This window comes from Mercenaria mercenaria, unplaced genomic scaffold (genome assembly GCF_021730395.1).
Source record: "Mercenaria mercenaria strain notata unplaced genomic scaffold, MADL_Memer_1 contig_620, whole genome shotgun sequence".
NCBI classification, from domain to species: domain Eukaryota; kingdom Metazoa; phylum Mollusca; class Bivalvia; order Venerida; family Veneridae; genus Mercenaria; species Mercenaria mercenaria.
Window position 1 is genome coordinate 51,800 of NW_026463505.1, and position 21,174 is coordinate 72,973.

Here is a 21,174-nt window from a genome sequence, read left to right on the forward strand (position 1 = left end):
TGGCACAAGCATTCCTTATATTGGGGATATATGTCTTTTGTGGCTCCAAGACTACAAGGTCAGGGTCACTCCTGTAGGTAAAAGGTTAACAGGTTGTGTTTCTTGTCTGCTCAATAAGTTTGCAATCAATCAATTGACTTCAATATTACATGACACATATATTCCCCATTATAAGTTGACTTGACCTGGGCAACTCCCAGAACCCTAGCTCAAATGTCAAGTGGCACTTGGGGCTCAAAGCTCAAAACGGGTTCTCTTTTGTGATCTCCCTATATCACTTTGATTCTCCAACAATTTTAATATTACTTAGCACAAATGCACCTGGTAATAAAATAATATGTCAATGTCACTGATAGAAGTCTAAAGTTAACAGGGTGAGTTTGCAAAACAAACCTGCCATTGTTCAATGGATTTTAATGTTTCACATAATGATTTGTCATGTCATGTCATTTTAAATCAATGCATTTTGCATTGTAAGATATTTCAAGTATAGCATAATATACACAGATATCAACTCATTTGTTTATGCTGCAGTAGAGATAATTAGTCTCCTTTAGGTGGGGAACTCTGTATTGCTTGGTAATACTTCATTCACGTGTTTCAAGTTGTAGGCATTATGAAAAACTATAAAGATAAGTTTAGAGATTTAGAAGCATTTTCCAAAAATGTAATTTGTTATAATAAAAATAAACGATTGTTTAAAGATTGTGGTACACAATTTCACAAGGTGTTATGTGGTATCTTAAGTAGACGATATTTTACCTTAATAACAAAGCATTCTCTTAAAAATACCTATACTCACATTTTTCATACTAAAGGCATTTATTTTAAGCCATAAAAAATTAATTAAAGTTAAAGGTTTAAGAATTAGGAATTCAACCAAAGTTCACAAAAATTAGACTTTCCCATAGGAAATCATGACCATTTACAGTTTAAATTTCAATAGGTCCCAGGTTGTATTAGACAACCACATATTGTATAAATTGTATAAAAATTTATAAAGGTATGTAATTACACAAATTCCTAAGTTTTGTGTTATTTATATTGCTTTTTTCTGAAGCAAGACATAACATATCTTTTACAGACATATATGTTTGCTCTCCTACCCCTTTCCATAATGGAGGAACATGCACAGAATAGTAAACAGCAGGTGTTTTCTCGCTGGTGATTTCTTGTGGGTTGCGGTAATAGGAAAGTTACTTTAATATTAATATTCTTGTTTGCTTCTGTGTCCACTTCTTTTTCCTATGTGTCAGACTCGGTTTCTTCTTAGGTTTTACTATTTCTGTAGAAGAAAAGTATACAAGATTAAAATACTAAACTAATGCGCCTTTCTGAAATAAAGTAAATATTTCATTTAATTTTGAAACATGGAAGTCTTAGCGTGCTAATCCCTTTAAACATACATAGTGATTGTTTTTCTTCCGAACAATCTTAAAAACTGAAAACAACGTTTGAAATAGTTCAATAAATTAATTATGACGCAAAGTTGAAAGTTAAATCGCCGTTGGTGACACATGCATGTGTTGCGCATCAGGCTGCCAACAGTTAGTACGTGTTACGTATCATAGTACGTGGCACGTACCATTTCAATAGATTTTCAATGTTTTGCAAGAATTTGCAAAAAATCATAAACACTGTGCATGGTTACTATATGATAAAACCCTAACAGTTATAGATTGAAACAAGTAGGAAACGCAGCAAATTACATAGATTTTTATATGCAAAGAGTGATTACGTGTATCATACCATTCTGTTTTTAGCTCACCTGAATGCTCAGGTGAGTTTTTATGATCACTCGAATTCCGGCATCTGTCGTCTGTCTGTCAACATTTAACTTGTGTATGTGATAGAGGCAGTATTTTTCAACTCATCTTGGTCAGAATGATTACCTTGATGAAATCTATGCCGAATTCGAAAATGGGTCATCTGGGGTCAAAAACTAGGTCACTAGGTCAAATCAAAGAAAAAACTTGTGTATGCGATAAAGGCTGTATTTTAATTGATCTTCGTGAAATTTTGTCAGAATGATTACCTTGATAAAGTCTAGGACGAGTTCGAAAATGGGTAATCTTGGGTCAAAAACTAGGTCACTAGGTCAAATAAAAGGAAAACCTTATGTATGCGATAGAGGCTGTATTTTTCAATTACTCTTAATGAATTTTGGTCAGAATGATAACCTTGATGAAATCTAGGCCGAAACCGAAAATGGATCATCTTGGATCAAAAACTAGGTCACTAGGTCAAATCAAAGAAAAACATTGTGTATGCGATAGAGGCTGTATTTTTCAATTACTCTTAATGAATTTTGGTCAGAATGATTACCTTGATGAAATCTAGGACAAGTTGGAATATGGGTCATCTGGGGTCAAAAACTAGGTCACTAGGTTAAATAAAATATATTTGTTGATACTTAAGATTTTTGCTTCAGTTTTAATGATAATTGGTCACAATACTTTTTTTCCATGAAATCACTAGGTCAAACATGTTTACACTGTTATGGTGTATTATGGTGTGTTTCTCAGTCGAGCCACCTAAGGCCATCTTGGCTCTCTTGTTATAGAAAATTATCCCCGGTTCGATCAAAACCTCGAAGGTAATTCAGAAACTAGAGGGACCGACTAGACAAGACACATACATCACTGGAAAGAACATTAAAATGCGCATAGACTGCCTTATAATAGAAGTGAAATAGACGCTGTAGTTTTTACTAACCTTTGAAAATTGGTAAAAAATTAAAAATCCGCCATGTTGATTTCCGTGTTCCGTACAATTTTGGGTCACGTGATTCCGCACACTGAAATAGCAAAGAAATGAATAATTTTCTGTTGCAAGTTCTAAATTATCATACATTAAAATGTACAAGGGCAAAATGGTAAAGATTTTTTACTAGTTTGCAACCTAGGCACAGAAAAATCAGGATGAGAAATAAACAGTTAATGCATAATGGCCTAAAATGTTTACAATGTTTAACAGATATAAATGACTGCAGTCCACATCCATGTCTGAATGGTGGAACATGTATTGATCGTGTTGATGACTATACATGTAACTGTATTACTGGATATACAGGAAAACGCTGTGAAACAAGTAAGTATGAAAGGTCTGAGAATATTATTTGAAATTCATATATTAAACATACAAAGGTCAGATTCCTGGAGGTTCTGTGTCATGCCTAGACGATATATATTTCATTAAATAAATGATTTGTTTTGTTTGTTTTGGGTTTAACGCCGTTTTTCAACAGTATTTCAGTTATATAACGGCGGGCAGTTAACCTAACCAGTGTTCCTGGATTCTGTACCAGTACAAACCTGTTCTCCGCAAGTAACTGCCAACTTCCCCACATGAATCAGAGGTGGAGGACTAATGATTTCAGACACAATGTCGTTTATCAAATAGTCACGGAGAACATACGCCCCGCCCGAGGATCGAACTCGCGACCCCGCGATCCGTAGACCAACGCTCTTACCTACTGAGCTAAGCGGGCGGGCTATTAAACAAAATGAATACTGTTTTGTGAGATAAATTACCCAGATAAATAAAAATAGCGCGTCTTACGTGAATCATATAGTTTGCCAAAAGACCAACATTTCAAGTTTGTCCAAGCATCCTCTGAAGAAGATTTGCTATCATTTATTATCGTGTTTGCTAAACAGCAAAGAAATGAATAATGTTCTGTTGCAAGTTCTAAATTATCATATATTAAAACGTACAAGGGCAAAAAGGTAAAGATTGTTTACTAGTTTGCATCCTAGGCACAGAGAAATCTGGATGAGAAATAAGCAGTTAATGCATAATGGCCTAAAATGTTTTCAATATTTAACAGATATAAATGACTGCAGTCCAGATCCATGTCTGAATGGTGGAACATGTATTGATCGTGTTGATGACTATACATGTAACTGTATTACTGGATATACAGGAAAACGCTGTGGAACAAGTAAGTATGAAAGGTCTGAGAATATTATTTGAAATTCATATATTAAACATACAAAGGTCAGAATCTTGGAAGTTATGTGTGATTCCTAGACCATATATATTTCATTCATCAATGAATAATATTTTGTGAGATAAAATCAGCAAATGGATAAAATTAGCACTTCATAATTAAATTGTTTAAACTGTTGCCTTCTAAAATCAAGTTTGCCTTCAGCTAGAAACATTCAGACTCTAAAACTACTAAATATGTCTCCCCCTCCCCGCTGTAGTTGGTAAGACATATTGTTTACCTTGTCCGTCCACTCCATTTCCAATCACAATCAATAACTGGAGAACCATTTGACCTATAACCTTAAAGGGTTTTGTAGTAGATGGTCCCCTAATGTTTTTTGGTTCACTCAATCAAAGGTCAAGGTCACATGGGCCTGAACATGGAAAATCGTTTCTGAGCAACTTGAACTTGGACATGCAGAATAGATGACCCTTATTGATATCTGGGGTTACTTGATGAAAGGTCAAGGTCACAGGGGCCTGAGCATTGAAAACCGTTTCGGATCAGTAACTTGAGAACTGTGACCAAGAATGTTGAAACTTCATGTGATGACTGGACATGCAGAGTAGAGATGACCAAATGACCCTTTTTGATTTTGGTTTCACTTTATAAAAGATCAAGAACAGAGAGGCCAGAACATGGAAAACAATTTCCAGTCAATAACTTGAGAATAAGTTGACTCAGAATGTTGAAACTTCATAGGATGATTGGACATGCAGAGTAGAGATGACCCCTTTTGATTTTGGTTTCACTTTATAAAAGATCAAGAACAGAGAGGCCAGAACATGGAAAACAATTTCCAGTCAATACCTTGAGAATAAGTTGACTCAGAATATTGAAACTTCATAGGATGATTGGACATACAGGGTAGATAACCCTATAGATTTTGGGATCACCTGATTACAGCTCAAGGCCACAGGGGCCAGAACATGGAAAACCAGTTCCAGCCAATAACTTGAGAATCAATTAACTCAGAATCTCAACACTTCTTAGGATGATTTGACATGAATAGTAGATGACCCTTATTAGTCCCCTACTGGTTGAAAACAAGTTTCGGGGACAATAGGAATGCGCTTTTCAGTCCGTCCGTCCGTCCTTCCGTCCATCCGCAATTTTGTGGCGGGTCCATAACTCTGTCATCCATGAAGGGATTTTAATATTACTTGGCACAAATGTTCCCCTTGATGAGGCAACAAATCCTGGACCCTCAGCTTAAAGGTCAAGGTCACAAGTGGAGGTCAAATGTCAACAGTGTTTTTTTCCTGTCCGCTCAGGAACTCTGTCATTCATCAAGGGATTTTAATATTGCTTGGCATATATGTTTCTCATGAAGAGATGATGTGTCATGCACAACATCCGAACCCTAGCTTAAAGGTCAAGATCACAGTCGGAGATCAAAGGTCAATGGGACATTATTCCTGTCCAGTGTATAACTTTGTCATGCCAAACATGATTTGAATATTACTTGGCACAAATGTTCATCACTATGAAGTGGAGTGTCATGCGCAAGAATTTTGTCCCAAGGTTAAAGGTCAAGGTCACATATAGAGGCCAAAAGTCAGATACAAGAATGACTTCGTCTGGAACATTTCTTCTTAATTCATGGATGGATTTTGATTAACTTGACATAAATGTTCACTACCATGAGACAGATTGTTGTGCGCAAGAACCAGGTCCCTAGGTCTAAGGTCAAGGTCGAGCACACGACTGGTACCTTAGGTGGTAGTAGGTGTGGCCTAGGACAATAGAAATCCCTTGTATTCAGTCCGTAACCACTTAATTCTTTTGTTCCTTAAGTGGTCATTCTATTGTTTCCAAACAATGGAACGACCACCTAATACATGAATCGTATGGGCTTCCGTGCGTGCGTGCGTGCGTGCGGGCGTCCGTCCGTCCAAAGTTCGTGACGCGCCTAGCTCAAAAAGTGTTTGATATAAATTGATGAAACCTTGCATGAGTCTTTATCGTGATATGAACTTGCGCACCTCCTATTTTTGATAATCGGCCAAACTATAGGCTTTCATACATACAAATTTTAATCCAAGTGTTTTGTTATAACACACATATATATATATATTGTTTATGCATGATTGGCAGATATCAGTTCATTATGTTATACAGCAGTAGAGAAAAGTAGTTGCCTTCCAGTAGGGTACTTTGTATTGCTTTGTATTGCATACTTCATTCACTGGTTTATTTTGGTATCACTTGTTCAAAGGTCAAGGTCGCAGGGGCCAGAACATTTTAAATCTATTTTTGGAGAATCATTAGACCTAGAATTTTCTATCAACTATCTTCTATTAGGTTGATAGGGCTTACCAAGAAGATGCACTGTATCGTTGGTTGACGTGTTTTCGATATTGACGTATTTTCGAGACTTTTCCTTTCAAGTTTACCTCGTCACCGCCGGAAGTGGAATAACGTCATACTTTGTTTACAAGTTTTGACAGTTCCTACTGCTAATCGATCGTGCTTGTTTTTTGACAGAATGCGCCAGAAAAACGTAAGTTTCTTTACTTCAAAATATATTTCTGGTAAAATTAAGTATTTTTCTAACATTTAATGTATGATATAAAAAAAGTTCAGTGTAAAAATTATTTTAGTTTTGCCAAAAATATTATTCCTGTGTTGGAAGGGTCCCTCTTCGTCTGCTTTGCAAGGTCACATGACTGTCATGTGACTTCCATGGTTTATTTATAAATACAGGGTGACTAAAAATTATTAGCACTTTATATTTTTTGTATGGAAATTTCACACATTTCATTTTAATGATAACCTGGCAACTGCTTTAATCAAGTGTTTTATATATTTATAGGCAAATCCAATGAGAGCATCAATGAAGTACAGACTGTACAGTCCTACAGCTATGACTTCAGCATACCAGGCTGTGAAAGAAACTATGATGCCCATCAAGACTGCTGCTCGCCAGTATGGTGTGCCTCAAACAACTCTACGAGATCGTGTACTGGGTAGAGTTGATCCTGAAACATTGTCATCTGGTCCTCAGGCGCTTTTTTCACAAGAAGAAGAGGCTGTGTTTGTAAACCATATAAAAGCTATGGCGGAACTGGGATATGAATATTCACGTAGTGAGGTTACAGGACAAGCTAGTAATTATGCGTTGTTCCTAGGGAAACGTGACAAGGATCATCCTCTTAGTGACAGGTTGTTCCGTGGATTTATTGACAGATGGCCAGAGATGAAGGTTTTGAAACCAAGAGCCCTTTCTAACTATAGAGCTCAGGCTGCCTCTAAGGAAACGGTCTCTTCCTACTTTGAAAATCTCAAGTCTGTACTAGAAGAGAATGGTTTGATTGATAGACCTGAACTTATTTATAACGTTGATGAGAAGGGAGTTCAGGCAGAGCACAGTCCTCGATATGTTGTTTCTGCCAGCAAGTCAACCCCAGCAATAACGTCATCACGCTCATCTACAACCACTATTCTAGCTTGTGGAAATGCTATTGGGTCTCAAATGCCACCCTATTTCATCTTCAAAGGGCAGAGAATGAGGGATGAACTTCTGCAAGGCTCATCTCCAGGTTCACAAGGCACAGTTACTGACAGCGGATGGTCAAATACAGCTGGTTTTTTTTGGAGTATCTGGACAGTCACTTTTTGAAATACATTCATAGGCCAAATAGTGAAACACCAGTTGTGCTGATTTACGATGGACACAAATCACACATTAACCTCCAAGTCATTAACTGGGCAAAAAAACATAATGTTATTCTCTTGGTACTACCTGCCCACACAAGCCACATTTTGCAGCCCTTAGATGTTGGGTGTTTCGGGCCACTTCAGAGGATCTACAATTCAGAATGTAAGAAGTTTATAAGAAACAACCCTGCTTCCACGGTACAACATTTGTTCGCTGGTGTGCCCTGCTTATGCTTCAGCTCTGTCTGTGGTTAACTTGAGGTCTTCGTTCCAACGATGTGGCATATATCCCTATGACCCAGCTGTGATTACAGATCTTCAGCTAGCTCCATCAAAGGCCTATACAGTTCCACACACTGGATCTTCTTCGTCCACTTCTCCTTTGCCAGGGTGCTCTGCAAATACAAATCAAACACAAGACAGAGTAGCAAATCAACCACAGGAATTTTTCAAGACAGCAGAGAATGTGATAGTCAAGAAGCAAGAAGTTGAACATAAGAGAAAAAATAATTCTGTTAGCCAAATTGTGTCTGGGAAGTCTATAACAGCATCAGAAGTTGAAAATAAAATCATTGAACACCGGAAAGAAATGAATTCCAAATATCCAAAATCTGACAAGAAAAGGTTTGCAAGTAACAATGGTAAACTTAAAGCAAGCACAAAACGCCAGAAGGTACCAGTTGTAATGAGCTCAGACTCTGAGGACTCTTTGGATGAAGTTTCAGACGGTGACAAATGTTGTGTTTGTAAATTGTTTTAACCAAAAGAACTGAAAAACTGTGTCTCCCTGGTGTTCACTAAATGGGCTCAATGTGATTTCCAGTCCTGCAACCACTGGACTCATCTGAAGTTTTGCTGCAAGGAGACTGTTGTGAGGACTCATGATACCTTCATTTGTCCATGCCACAGCACTGAAAATACTGAGGAATAATTTCAAACGATAAACAAAATATGCAGTTGTAACAACTTTAACTGCTTTCGTTTTACATGTTTTGCAGTTATATTTGTAGTTAAAATACTTTTGAACAGTAACTGTATATGGGGAGCTCTTCAATTTGGAGTCTCGAAAATACGTCAAAGTTAAACAAAATGGCGCCGATCTAGTTTGTTTTTGTTTGCAAGTATTTGAAGAACTTAAGCTTTATTATTGCGTACTGAAGAAAGTAATAAATGATAAATAAATCAAATTTAAGGTAAGGCAAACTTTTAACTACTTTTGTTGTGTTTTTCTGTGATAGTCGGCATTACGTCCTTACAGTATCGAACACCCGTCAATCAAGGATATAAGTTTTGGAATCGCAGGGATCTCAGCATGAAAAACCGTTTCATAACGTCACAATTTTGGTCCAATCGTAATGAAACTTGGTCAGAATGTTACTCTAAATAAAATCTTAGACGAGTTTGATATTGGGTTATCTGGGATCAAAAACTAGGCCATCAGGTCAATTCAAAGGAAAAGCTTGTTAACACTCTAGAGGTCACAATTTTAAACCAGACTTAATGAAACTTGGTCAGAATGTTACCCTCAATAAAATCCTGGACGAGTTTGATTTTGGATTATCTGGGGTCAAAAACTAGGTCACCAGGTCAAATCAAATGAAAAAGGTGGTTAACACTGTAGAGGGCACATTTATGACTGTATCTTCATGAATCTTGGTCAGAATGTTAATCTTGATGGTCTCAAGGTCCAGTTTGAATCTGGGTTATGTAGGATCAAAAACTAATATATTGTTGTAAAGGCTTGTACTCTGTATCTTCTACATGCATATACCAAGGCATGATTACCTCCCCTGTTTTTAATAAAAATGGATTTATCTCTGTAAGTATTTATAGGACTCATTTGAAATTTCATTATTGTCATTAGTTGGACAGAGACAACCAGGGTAGATAACTGTGGACAGATTTTATGTCAAATTACCTCCCTTCGTTTCAAATTAAAATGGGTGTATCTCAGTAACCAATGAAGATACTGATTCGAAATATTCATTTATGCCATCAGATGGACTTAGACAATCAGGGAAAATAACTTTTGACTGAATTTATGACAAATTACATCCCTTTATTTTATGTAAATGAATATTGGGTGGACGGATAGCTCAGTGGTTTGCACACTGGCCTTCCAATCCTGAGGTCGGGGTTCGATCCCCGGCAGCTACTCGGGAATTTTCAGAAACGCTTTTCAGTGTTTCCCATCCAGCTAGAGGTGTACTGGTCAGGAACCCAGGCAATCCTTGCATGTATCAGTGCTATACACTGGGCACGTTAAAGAACCAGGCTGTCTATTCGCAACGAGCTAGGCTAAGTTAGCCGAACAAGCCTGTATCTGATTTCTGATCTCTCTGTGGGGGCTTTGTCTCACTCTGTCCCTCTGGTCAGATCGCTCTGTGTCTGTACTAGTAGAGGATGATTTCGCGCCCTGTGTGGCTGCAGTTGCTGTAAAGCGCCTTTGAACGTGTTTATCATGAAAAGGGCGCTATATAAATCTGGTATAATAATAATACCTCAGCAGCATCTAATGAGATTGGTTTTAAATGTTATTTAAGTTTCCAGTGTAAGGGATAGTCATGCTAGTACAAAAATGCAGCATTTTAGCCTAGGACCCTCAAACTTAGTATGGAGATTGGCTATGACTAGTACGTGACCCATAGGTCAAAAGGGACTGTTACAAGAAAATATTTATCCTGATGATATTTAAAGTGTATGCCTATGTGATCTATGTCAAAACTTGATCTTATCATTAAGAGCAATGGTACTCAGGTGAGCGATAAAGGGCCATCATGGCCCTCTTGTTAGAGAGTGCTTCATATGATTATATAATATGTTGCAGTTACTCCCCATACATTGCTCGACTGCATGATATGTGAATAAGCATCAATACTATAATAAAGTAAATGTTCAAATTTTTATTATGCACACACTATACAATGGCGCCATGCGTAAGGATTAAAGTGTAAATTATACCTATAGTTTTGCTATTGTCCATTTTAGCACCTGCTATAATTTTTACAATTGGAAATTTGGTGAACTGGACTGTTTGCCATTGTTTATCATGCGTAATTAGCACATTTATTTAGGATATTTCCATCGTGAAACTAGACTAGTAACGACCAATATTAAAATCCCAAGGTTTGGTGACCGTGACTGATTTATGTTCACTATTTTTAACACGAAATACCCAATTCGTGTAGCTCTTGAACATAATCTTGAATAAATAATAAGTCTACTATCGTCTAGAATTTGATAAATGTTAATGATGAAATATATTTTCTTTTATCGTATCTGTGAATTAACAAACTAAATATCATAGAAATGAAATAATTTGTGTTTATTCATGTTAATGAAAGCGCGTGAAAGTGCCGACGTTACTCTGACGTCATTTGCGATTCTCCTGTTTATTTCCTGTTTTCAATAGTTTTTAGCTCGGCTATTCAAAGAATAAAAGTGTTATTCGACTCAACCGTGCGTCGGCGTCCGCATCCGCGTCAGCCTCCCGATTTAGCTAAATTTTTGTATGTTAGCTGGTATCTCAGTAACCACTTGTGGTAATGGATTGAAACTTCACACACTTATTCACGGTGATAAACTGACTTACATTGCACCCGCCCATTTAGCTCAGTAGGTAGAGCGTCGGTCTACCGATCGCAGGGTCGAGAGTTCGATCCTCGAGCTGGGCGTATGTTCTCCGTGACTATTTGATAAACGACATTGTGTCTGAAATCATTTGTCCTCCATCTCTGATTCATGTGGGGAAGTTGGCAGTTACTTGCGGAGAACAGGTTTGTACTGGTACAGAATCCAGGAACACTGGTTAGGTTAATTGAAATACTGTTGAAAAACGGCGTTAAACCGAAAACAAACAAACAAACAAAGACTTAAATTGCTCAGGTGCCATAACTCTATTTTGCTTTTCTACAAAGTTATACCCCTTTTTCGACCTAGAAATTTTTGTTTAGCTTTTGTATGCAAGCTGGTATCTCAGTATACACTAATGGGAATGGATTGCTCACCGTCTGGCGTCCGTCGCCCGTCGTCCGTAAATTTTAAACGACATCTCCTCATAAACCGCTAGGCCAATTTCATCCAAACTTCACAGGAATTTTTCTTGGGTGAAGCTCTACAAAATTTTTCAAAGAATTGAATTCCATGCAGAACTCTGGTTGCCATGGCAATCGAAAGGAAATTTTTTAAAAATCTTCTTCTCAAAAACCAGAAACCCTAGAGCTTAGATATTTGGTGGGAAGCATTTCCTAATAGACCTCTACCAAGTTTGTTCAAATCATGACCCGGGGTCTAAATTGACCCCGCCCCAGGGGTCACTTGATTTTACATAGGAAAATCTTAAAAAATCTTCTTCTCAAAACCCAGAAGCCCTAGAGCTTAGATAGTTGACATGTAGCATTGCCTAGTGGACCTCTACCAAATTTGTTCAAAACATGATCTCCGGGATCAAATTGACCCCGCCCCATTGGGTTACTTGATTGTACATAGAAAAATCTTCAAAATTTTCTAAAAATAAACCAGAAGGCCTAGAGATTTGATATTTGACATGTAGCATTGCCTAGTAGACCTCTACAAAATTTGTTCAAATCTTCATCCACCAGGGTCAAATTGACCCAGCCCTAGGGATTACTTGATTGTACATAGGGAAATCTTCATAAAATTTCTAAAAATAAACCAGAAGGCCTAGATCTTAGATATTTGACATGTAGTATTACTCACCACAACTGACAGAAACTTCATGCATGTCTTGCTGACTTAATACAAACGGAATGGCATAGGTCCCCCACTCCCCCACCCAACCTTATTTTAGTGGAAGAGAGTTGGGGCACTTAGAGTTGCCCTTGTCCATCAGAATATGTGTTGTGCATATCTGAAGAAGTATTTGGCCCAGAGTCATCAAGCCTCATAGGATTGTCATCCCGCATGTGGAGTTGTGCAGTGTAAAATTACCGGTAATAAAAAATATGCATATAAAGGGCCTAAAAGTTTTTGATGTATATATCTCAAAACTTTCGGCCTAGGATTATAAAACATTTTCGGAATGTTATTTAGCACTTTAAGATGTGCACCTAAAATTTTGTTTAAGATTCACTAAGCCAGTGTAGAGTTATGGCTCTTGATTTAATCAATGCATGCATTAAGGTCATACAAGTTTTTTTTCATTGCATGTATCTCAAAAATCATTTGACTTTGAGAATAGATTAAGCATGTGAAGTTGTGCATTTGGTGTTCTGTTTGGAATTTTACTCCGTCAGACCAGAGTTATGGTCCTTGGGTAAATGAAAAGAATAATCAAGTGCCGAAAAAATTGTGTTGCTTATATCTTAAAAACATTTTGATCCGCAGTCCTGAAACAATGTTGGATTATTATTCAGTTTTTTATTTCTCTCTGCAAGACCCGAGTATGGCCCTTGACGTAGGTAAAAATATGCATTAAGGGCTTAACAATTGTGTTCCATGTATATCTCAAAACATATTCTACCTAGAGCCACAAAGCTTGTGAGGATTGTCATTATGCTCACGGCATAAAATGGGGAGGGGGGGGGAGGGGGTGCATATAGTGTTACCCCTGCCCATGTGCGTGTCTTTTTGTGTGTTTGTGTGTGTGTTCGGGAAAGGGTGGTGTTCATGTCTAGGCCATCACTTTGACATGCATGGTCCGATTTCAGAATAATTTGACACAAATAATAAGCATGGATAGACGATGTGTCTTACGCAAAACCATTTCACTAGCTCAAAGGTCAAGGTAACAGTTCTGGGTTGAACTTAGACAATTTTCACTACATGATTTTATATACTGATAATGTGGTCTTCGTGTCCGGTCCATAACTTTGACATGCATTGTCCGATTTCAAAATAATTTGACACAAATGATAAGCATGGATAGACGATGTGTCATGCACCAATTTTCACTACATTTTACAGATTACTAAATGTTTTGGTTTACCAACAATATTTTTTTTATTAATAAATAGGGCCAAGGGTCCTTCTTTTAGTTTGTGAGCAGTACCATGCCTGTAACCTTTCTCATGTTGCGGGGGCATCCGTGTCTGTGACACATTGCTAGTTTATCATGTGAATTTGTACGCCTTGTGCTCTGTTGGTCATTTCATTGTGTCAGACCAGAGTTATGGCCCTTGATTTAGCGAAACATTGGCATAAGATGCTTAATAGTTTGTGTTGCATATATCCTAAAAATTATTTCACACAGTCACGAAACCATGTACAGTGACAGGAAATGGGGGCACCAATGTCCTACGGACACATCTGATTTCAACAAAATTTTGTTAGTAATTGTCAGCACATTACTGAAAATGAGTGTTTAAATATAACATTTAAGATAAAGTCTAATACCAATGAAAGTATTAATATATTTGTCAATTTTACATGCCAATTTTTGAAAAAAAAATATGCTCGTATGTCAAGGTCAATATTGAAATTTAAGTAAAAATAGGTTTTGTTTCTTAGCTCCTAACTGCCTTGAAGCATTTTTAGCTCACCTGACCCAAAGGCTCAGGGTGACCTATTCTGATCACGCACCGTCCGACGTCCGTCGTCCGTAAACTTTTACTTTAAACGACATATCCTCATAAACCGCTAGGCCAATTTCATCCAAACTTCACAGGAATGTTTCTTGGGTGAAGCTCTAAAAAGTTGTTCAAAGAAATGAATTCCATGCAGAACTCTGGTTGCCATGGCAACCGAAAGGAAAAACTTTAAAAATCTTCTTCTCAAAAACCAGAAACCCTAGAGCTTAGATATTTGGTGTGAAGCATTGCCTAGTTGACTTCTACTAAATTTGTTCAAATCATGACCCCGGGATTAAAATTGACCCCACCCCAGGGGTCACTTGATTTTACATAGGAACATATTAAAAAATCTTTTTTCTCAAAACCCAGAAGCCCTAGAGCTTAGATATTTGACAGGTAGCATTGCCTAGTAGACTTCTACTAAGGTTGTTCAAATCATGTTCCCGGGTCAAATTGACCCCGCCCCAGGGGTCACTTGATTTTACATAGATTTCTATAGGAAAATCATCATTTTTAAGAAAAAACAAACAGAAGGCTTAGAGCTTAGATATTTGACATGTAGCATTACCTAGTAGACCTCTACAACATTTGTTCAAATCATGACCTCCGGGGTCAAAATTGACCCCGCCCCAGGGGTCACTTTATTTTACATAGGTAAATCTTCAAAAAAATTCTTAAAATAAACCAGAAGGCCTAGAACTTAGATATTTCACATGTAGCATTGCCTGGTAGACTTCTACAAAATTTATTCAAATTATGACCTTGGGATCAAATTGACCCCGCCTCAGGGGTCACTTGATTTTTACATAGGAAAATCTTCAAAAAGTTTCTAAAAATAAACCAGAAGGCCTAGATCTTAGATATTTGACGTGTAGTATTGCCTAGTAGACTTCTACAAAATTTATTCAAATAATGACCCCCGGGATCAAATTGAGCCCGCCGCATGGGGTTACTTGATTGTACATAGAAAAATCTTCAAAAGTTTCTAAAAATAAACCAGAAGGCCTAGAGCTTAGATATTTGACATGTAGCATTGCCTAGTAGACCTCTACAAAATTTGTTCAAATCTTGACCCCCGAGGGTCAAATTGACCCAGCCCCAGGGGTTACTTGATTGTACATAGGGAAATCTTCATAAATTTGCTAAAAATAAACCAGAAAGCCTAGATCTTAGATATTTGATGTGTAACATTGCCTAGTAGACTTCTACAAACTTTGTTCAAATCATGACCCCCTGGGTCAAAATTGGCCCAGCCCCAGGTGTTACTTGATTGTACATCGGAAAATCTTCTGAAAAATTTCTAAAAAATCATCAAATTAACATTTGAAACATGTAGCTCATATTACTCAAGTGAGCGATCCAGGGTCATCACGACCCTCTTGTTAGTCCTAACACTATTACCAACAAACACAAAAGTTGAAGACTAACAAAGTTTGATACTTCTGTATTGCCACTGCAATACTCAGTCACTTGTTTGTGTCTGCCTCATAAATATACCATTCATTAAAGGATTTTGATATTTCTTGGCACAAATGCTCCTTACATTGAGGTTGTATGTCGTGTGTGACTCCAAGACAAGGTCAAATGTCAGGTTCACTCTTGTAGGTAAAATGTGAACAGGATGTGTTTCTTGTCTGCTGAATAAGTGTGCCATCCATCAAGAAACTTCAAAATTACTTCAAATAACCCCCATAATGAGTTGACTTCACCTGGGCAACTCACAGAACCCTAGCTGAAAGATCAAGTAACACTCGGAGCTGTAAGTTAACAGGTTCTGTTTTTGTGTCCAGTCTGTATCTCTTTTATTCAAGAAGAAATGTTTAAATTAATATTACATGGCACAAATGCACCCAGTAATCAAACAATAGGTCAAGGTCACTCTTGGTGGTCTAATGATAACTGGGTATGTTTAATGGTCGATATCGGTCAGTTAATTCCCCTTATTAAACAGGTGCGCCTATAGGTGGCGCTACATGCAAATAGGTCCTAGAAAAGTTTGTTTACATATTTACATCGTGATTCAGTCGCTATCACTTCAAAATATTAGTAGATTTGGAAAGTTTCCAACAATGTCATCAAAATTTAGCTGTTTATCACTTGAGCAATTGTGGAAAGAGCTTTATTTATATTTATTGATATTCTATGCTTTGAAAAATATGAGATTAGCTGTAAGGACTGTTTTAAAGTGCATTTTCTGTGAGTCAGTTTATTTATGAACTGTGTGATTGATATATTTGTTAATTACGACAATAAATGCTTTTATATAGCTATTTAGTATTTTTTCAATATTAAAATGCCCTCCTTGGAAAATCCTTTTATCGTTGCGCAAGTATTCAGACTATATTCTTTAAATAAGGATCAGTAAATATTCCTTAAGTTACAACTTAATCGGAAAGATCTGCATACACAGCCTAATGCAATGAGGTCTTGAATGATATAGAAATTATAATAATAATTACTGTAAAATGTTAGAATATATGCCCTTGTGTTAAGATGCCCCTTTTTCATCAGCCCATTTAATTATTACAGCTGTATTCTGATATATTTTATGAAATATCATCCATGAGGCATAAATGATCTCTACTGACAAGTTGACATACCTCGTGCTTTGTTTAATTTTATGGTGCTGCCTCTTAAATTTTCAGTCAATTCAAATTCACAGCAACTTGCCCACATAAATTGAAATACAAATTTCCAATAAAATGGTCTTTGATTTAATCTCTTAAATTAATTATTCACTTTGGGTTTGACACAGTACTTTATGGGGACGTTGTCATTGGCATATATTTGTCGGGCTTAAAGCATCGCTTCTTGAGATAACACCCCAACAATAAGTTGAAATATTGTTAATCAACAAAAATACTGACAATTTTTACACGCTTATTTCTTGACTATAGAAAACAAACTAGAAATATAACAAGAATGTCAAAATATAAATCTTTATATTTAATAAAAACACCCGGAGGATTTTTAATACACAGACCACAAATTTGTAGAGCTTTAAAAATAAAAATCAATTCGAGACCTATTAGACATTATTTCAAATTGTTAAAAGTATTGTTTTATCCAATGACAAGCGAGGGATTTTCAAAAAAGTAACCAAATTATTTCCATATTATTTCATAACTGTTCAAAATTAATGAGTATTCATTGTTCCGCCTATATACTATATATTTCCCGCATTCAAGGAGGCGGAGCGATTACAAAAACAGGGACTGCATACAAGAAATAATGTTTCTATGTAATAAACGAACCAAATATATAAATATCAAATTGTGATTTTAGCTTCATTTTAATGCAAGCTGTACTTTGTAGTTCAAGTTTGACCTTTCTGCACCTTTCAGTCTCAATCAATTACCTTACTGGTCTAAATATAAACGAGGGTGCACTTACTTTGTCTCGTTTTATTTATACATGTAGTTACTTAAATCGTACTGTTAGATCATTATAAGTTAAACCTGCATATTATATTTTCATTGAATAAGAATATGATACTTTGTTCTACAAACTACAAACAAAATAAGTGAGCCGTCTGCTATGGATCAACCCCCGTTTTGCTAAAGGTTGGCACTAAAATGACCTTGTATCAAATTGTAGTAAACATGTACTTCTCCACCATCAGTGAAGATAAGACTAGCCAGTGAACTCCAAAGACTGAAGAAGGCATGGTTTAATTTACTTCAGAGAGAGCTTTTTGTTTCTTTAACCTGTCAGTAAAATGAAATGGGGTGTTTTAACTATAAGTTGGTTATAGATACACTTATCTAACCTCTAATGCATTAAATTTTGCCCTCACTATGCTATGCTAAGCTTCGTTTCGGCAAACTTAATTGCATTAGAAGTTCAATAAATGATCTATAACCTATACTTATTATACACATTACATTAACATCAGACTGTCCAATATTTAACACCAACGTGGGAGCAGGAAGTGTTAAGTCTACTTCAAGGACATATTCTTGAAACCCCTAGAGTTAACAGGACACATGGCATGCACATTGTTATGATAACAATTAGTATGCATCCAGTGGATAGGAAATTTTATGCAATGTAATCATTGTCTATTTGAAACAATGGTAAATTTTAGCAATATATTCAACTAGCTAAATTTAATAGCTAGCCCCACTTTGCTCAAAACTTAAATGGAAATGTGACTCGCTTAAAATAAATGCTACAACAATATTTCAGTTATATATTACTGGCCAGCATTTTGAAATGATGAAAACTCTACAAGGCTTTAAATTTTATGTTACAAACAGAAGAAACAGTTATCAAATAGATGATATGAATAAATTACATAATTATATCTTTTTAAATAACTCAATCACTTTTTAATTCAGATGTCAAACGCATGAAAGGTGGACAAAAGAGTTTTAACATAATGATAAAAGCCGAGAGTACACCGCATGATAGGACATATTCGCCCATAGCGACACCTGTTAAATCATTTTGGGAAGATAACTTGCCAAATGCTGCAGTAAACCTGCAATCGGTCAAGGGATTTTAATGTTTCACAAAATGAGCCGACATGTCATGTCATTTGCAAACATAATGATAAACTCTGCTTATCAGTCAGAGATTTAAAAGACCTAAGTAAAAATGTAACAGTTTTTCCGTACATTGTCAGGCATACAGACTTAAAATTAAAACAGTTTGCATTGTTAGATGTTTTAAGTGTAGCAAAATTTTGACAGATATCAAATGATTAGGGTATGCTGCAGTTTAGATAATTTGTCTCATTTAGGTGGGTGCCTCTGTTTTGCATAGTAATACTTTATTCACATTATTTTGTGGGCATAATGTTAAATGGTAAAGATCAGTTAAGAGATCTGGAAGCATTTCCTAAATATGTATAATTATGATTTACTTCGTAAATATAATAAAAAGAAACAAATTTTTGAAGAGTTTGGTACACAATTTCATAAAGTGTTACTTGCTTCTTGACGTAGAAGATATATTTTACCTTAAAAGACAAAGATTCACTTAAAATTATTTATTCTCATACTATTCCTACTAAATACATTTAAAATAAGCCATAACAATTGATTACATTTAAATGATTAAGCCCGACACTTAAAAGTAGACTTTCCTATAGGAAAACATGACCATCTACAGTTTTAATCTCAGCTAAGGTCCCAGGTTGCATTAGACAACCAAATATTGCATATTTTTGTGAAAATATACAGAGCTATGCTATTAAACAAATGCCCAAGTTTTATGTTATTTATATTGCTTTATTTCTGAAGAAAACCATAACACATTTTTTACAGATATAGATGACTGTGCTTCCAACCCTTGCCTTAATGGAGGATTATGTACAGACGGAGTAAATGATTTTACTTGTGCTTGTAGAACTGGATTCTCCTCTAAAAGATGTAATAGTAAGTAGTATTTGCTATTTATTAAGCAGTAATGTGGTAAATTTCTTTTTATAAAAACAGGATGCCTAATTATGCTTTTTACAAAACGTTATGCTTATGTGTTTCAGAAGCATTTTGGATCAATTACACTAGTATCAAAATACCATAATTGGTTGTCTTTATGTTAATAAATTCCATGCTTTAATTATTTTTTTTGTAAATTTAAATCATGTAAAAAGTACCAGCTATCTTAATTTAACCTAATATAATTAGATTAGGTTAGTTTTGATAGGATGTTAATTTGAGTTTCCGAACTGTCTTCCCATTATTACTAAGACTTAATAATTTAAGATGATTATTGTCAAACAAATAGCGGCAGCACTAGGAGCATCATGTTCAGTTCAAGGTACATCATGTGAGGACACAAATTCTGAGTGTGGTAGTGGAACAAAGTGTGTTTGTAAAAATTCACATTATGATAATGACGGCACAAACAACATTGGTGGGACATGCATGCCAAGTAAGTGACAAAATAAATAATCGACTTATCATTGCTCCTGATGTAAGAAAGCTATAAATGGACAGAGAAATGTTTAAGAGCTGATTGTATACCTGGTAACTTTCAATATGAGTTAGACATGAGTGATGAACAATTTAATCAAAGAACAGTGTTACCTACAGTCAAACAAATATTTTCTTTAAAGTGACAAGAAGATTTATATCAGTTGAAAAAGTCGTCGATTACAGGTTACTTTTTCAATGTTTTAAGATTACTTGTATAGAAAAAAAATATAGTCATTCATTTATATTTCAGAGGTAGTCGTTGGTGGAATATGTCTCAGTCCAACTACAACATGTGCTGACAGCGTAGCTACATGTGAACCTGTTGGTGGTAATTACAGATGCTTATGTCCAAGTACACACTATGACAATAATGGAGTCAGCGTTTATGGTGGAAACTGTGAGAGAAGTAAATACATCATTTCATTTTCACATTTGTTACACTGCAGACTAGTAACTATACTCCATCATATGTACTTATTTACAGAATCTTTTATGTATAATTGAATCTTTTACTAGTGGATCAAGAACAGTGTGTATTGAATTACAGAGAAAAGGCTTGGAGAAGTATGTCCTCTTACTAGTTCAATAGGAGAAAGAGTTACTTGTGTTGACTCCAATGCTAGATGTCTTTACAGCGGAGGATCTTATAAATGTCGGTGTGCAGATACTCACTATGACAGTGATGGTACAAGTACTATTGGTGGAACTTGTGTATCAAGTGAGTTGCATTGCATTTATAAGAAGATCATTGTGCTTAACAAGAATCCCTTTACAGTAACTATGATTTGGAAATGTTATTGGTAGGCAAACAGTACTTGCTCACTGTTCTGTACTTTAGTATTTACTTAACATTGTCTGCTTTAGAGCTTGTATGGATACTTATGAACAAAGTTGATATGCATATTTCTCGTATAATTTTTTTTTTCACAGTCACTTTAATCAATAGGTTACTTTTCAAGTTGTTTCATTAAAGGGAATTTCTACAGTTTTTTATGCGCATCTTTCTGCGCAGCCGACTCTTTCTACGGAAAATTGAAGTGTACTCTACATTTGTGGAAATATGTGA

The 21,174-nt window shown here is 36.0% G+C and overlaps 1 protein-coding gene across 1 annotated transcript; it reads left to right on the forward strand.

Annotated features, from left to right (window-relative positions):
- Positions 1 to 2,921: 2,921 nt before the first annotated feature.
- On the forward strand, positions 2,922 to 20,826 carry LOC123552950 (fibropellin-3-like; the record flags this gene model as incomplete). The annotated part of the gene is made up of 6 exons (XM_053535974.1): positions 2,922 to 3,090; positions 3,830 to 3,943; positions 19,455 to 19,565; positions 19,918 to 20,064; positions 20,359 to 20,514; positions 20,656 to 20,826. Coding segments are annotated over exons 1-6 (868 nt in total), but the record flags the coding sequence as incomplete, so codon positions are not given.
- Positions 20,827 to 21,174: the final 348 nt, after the last annotated feature.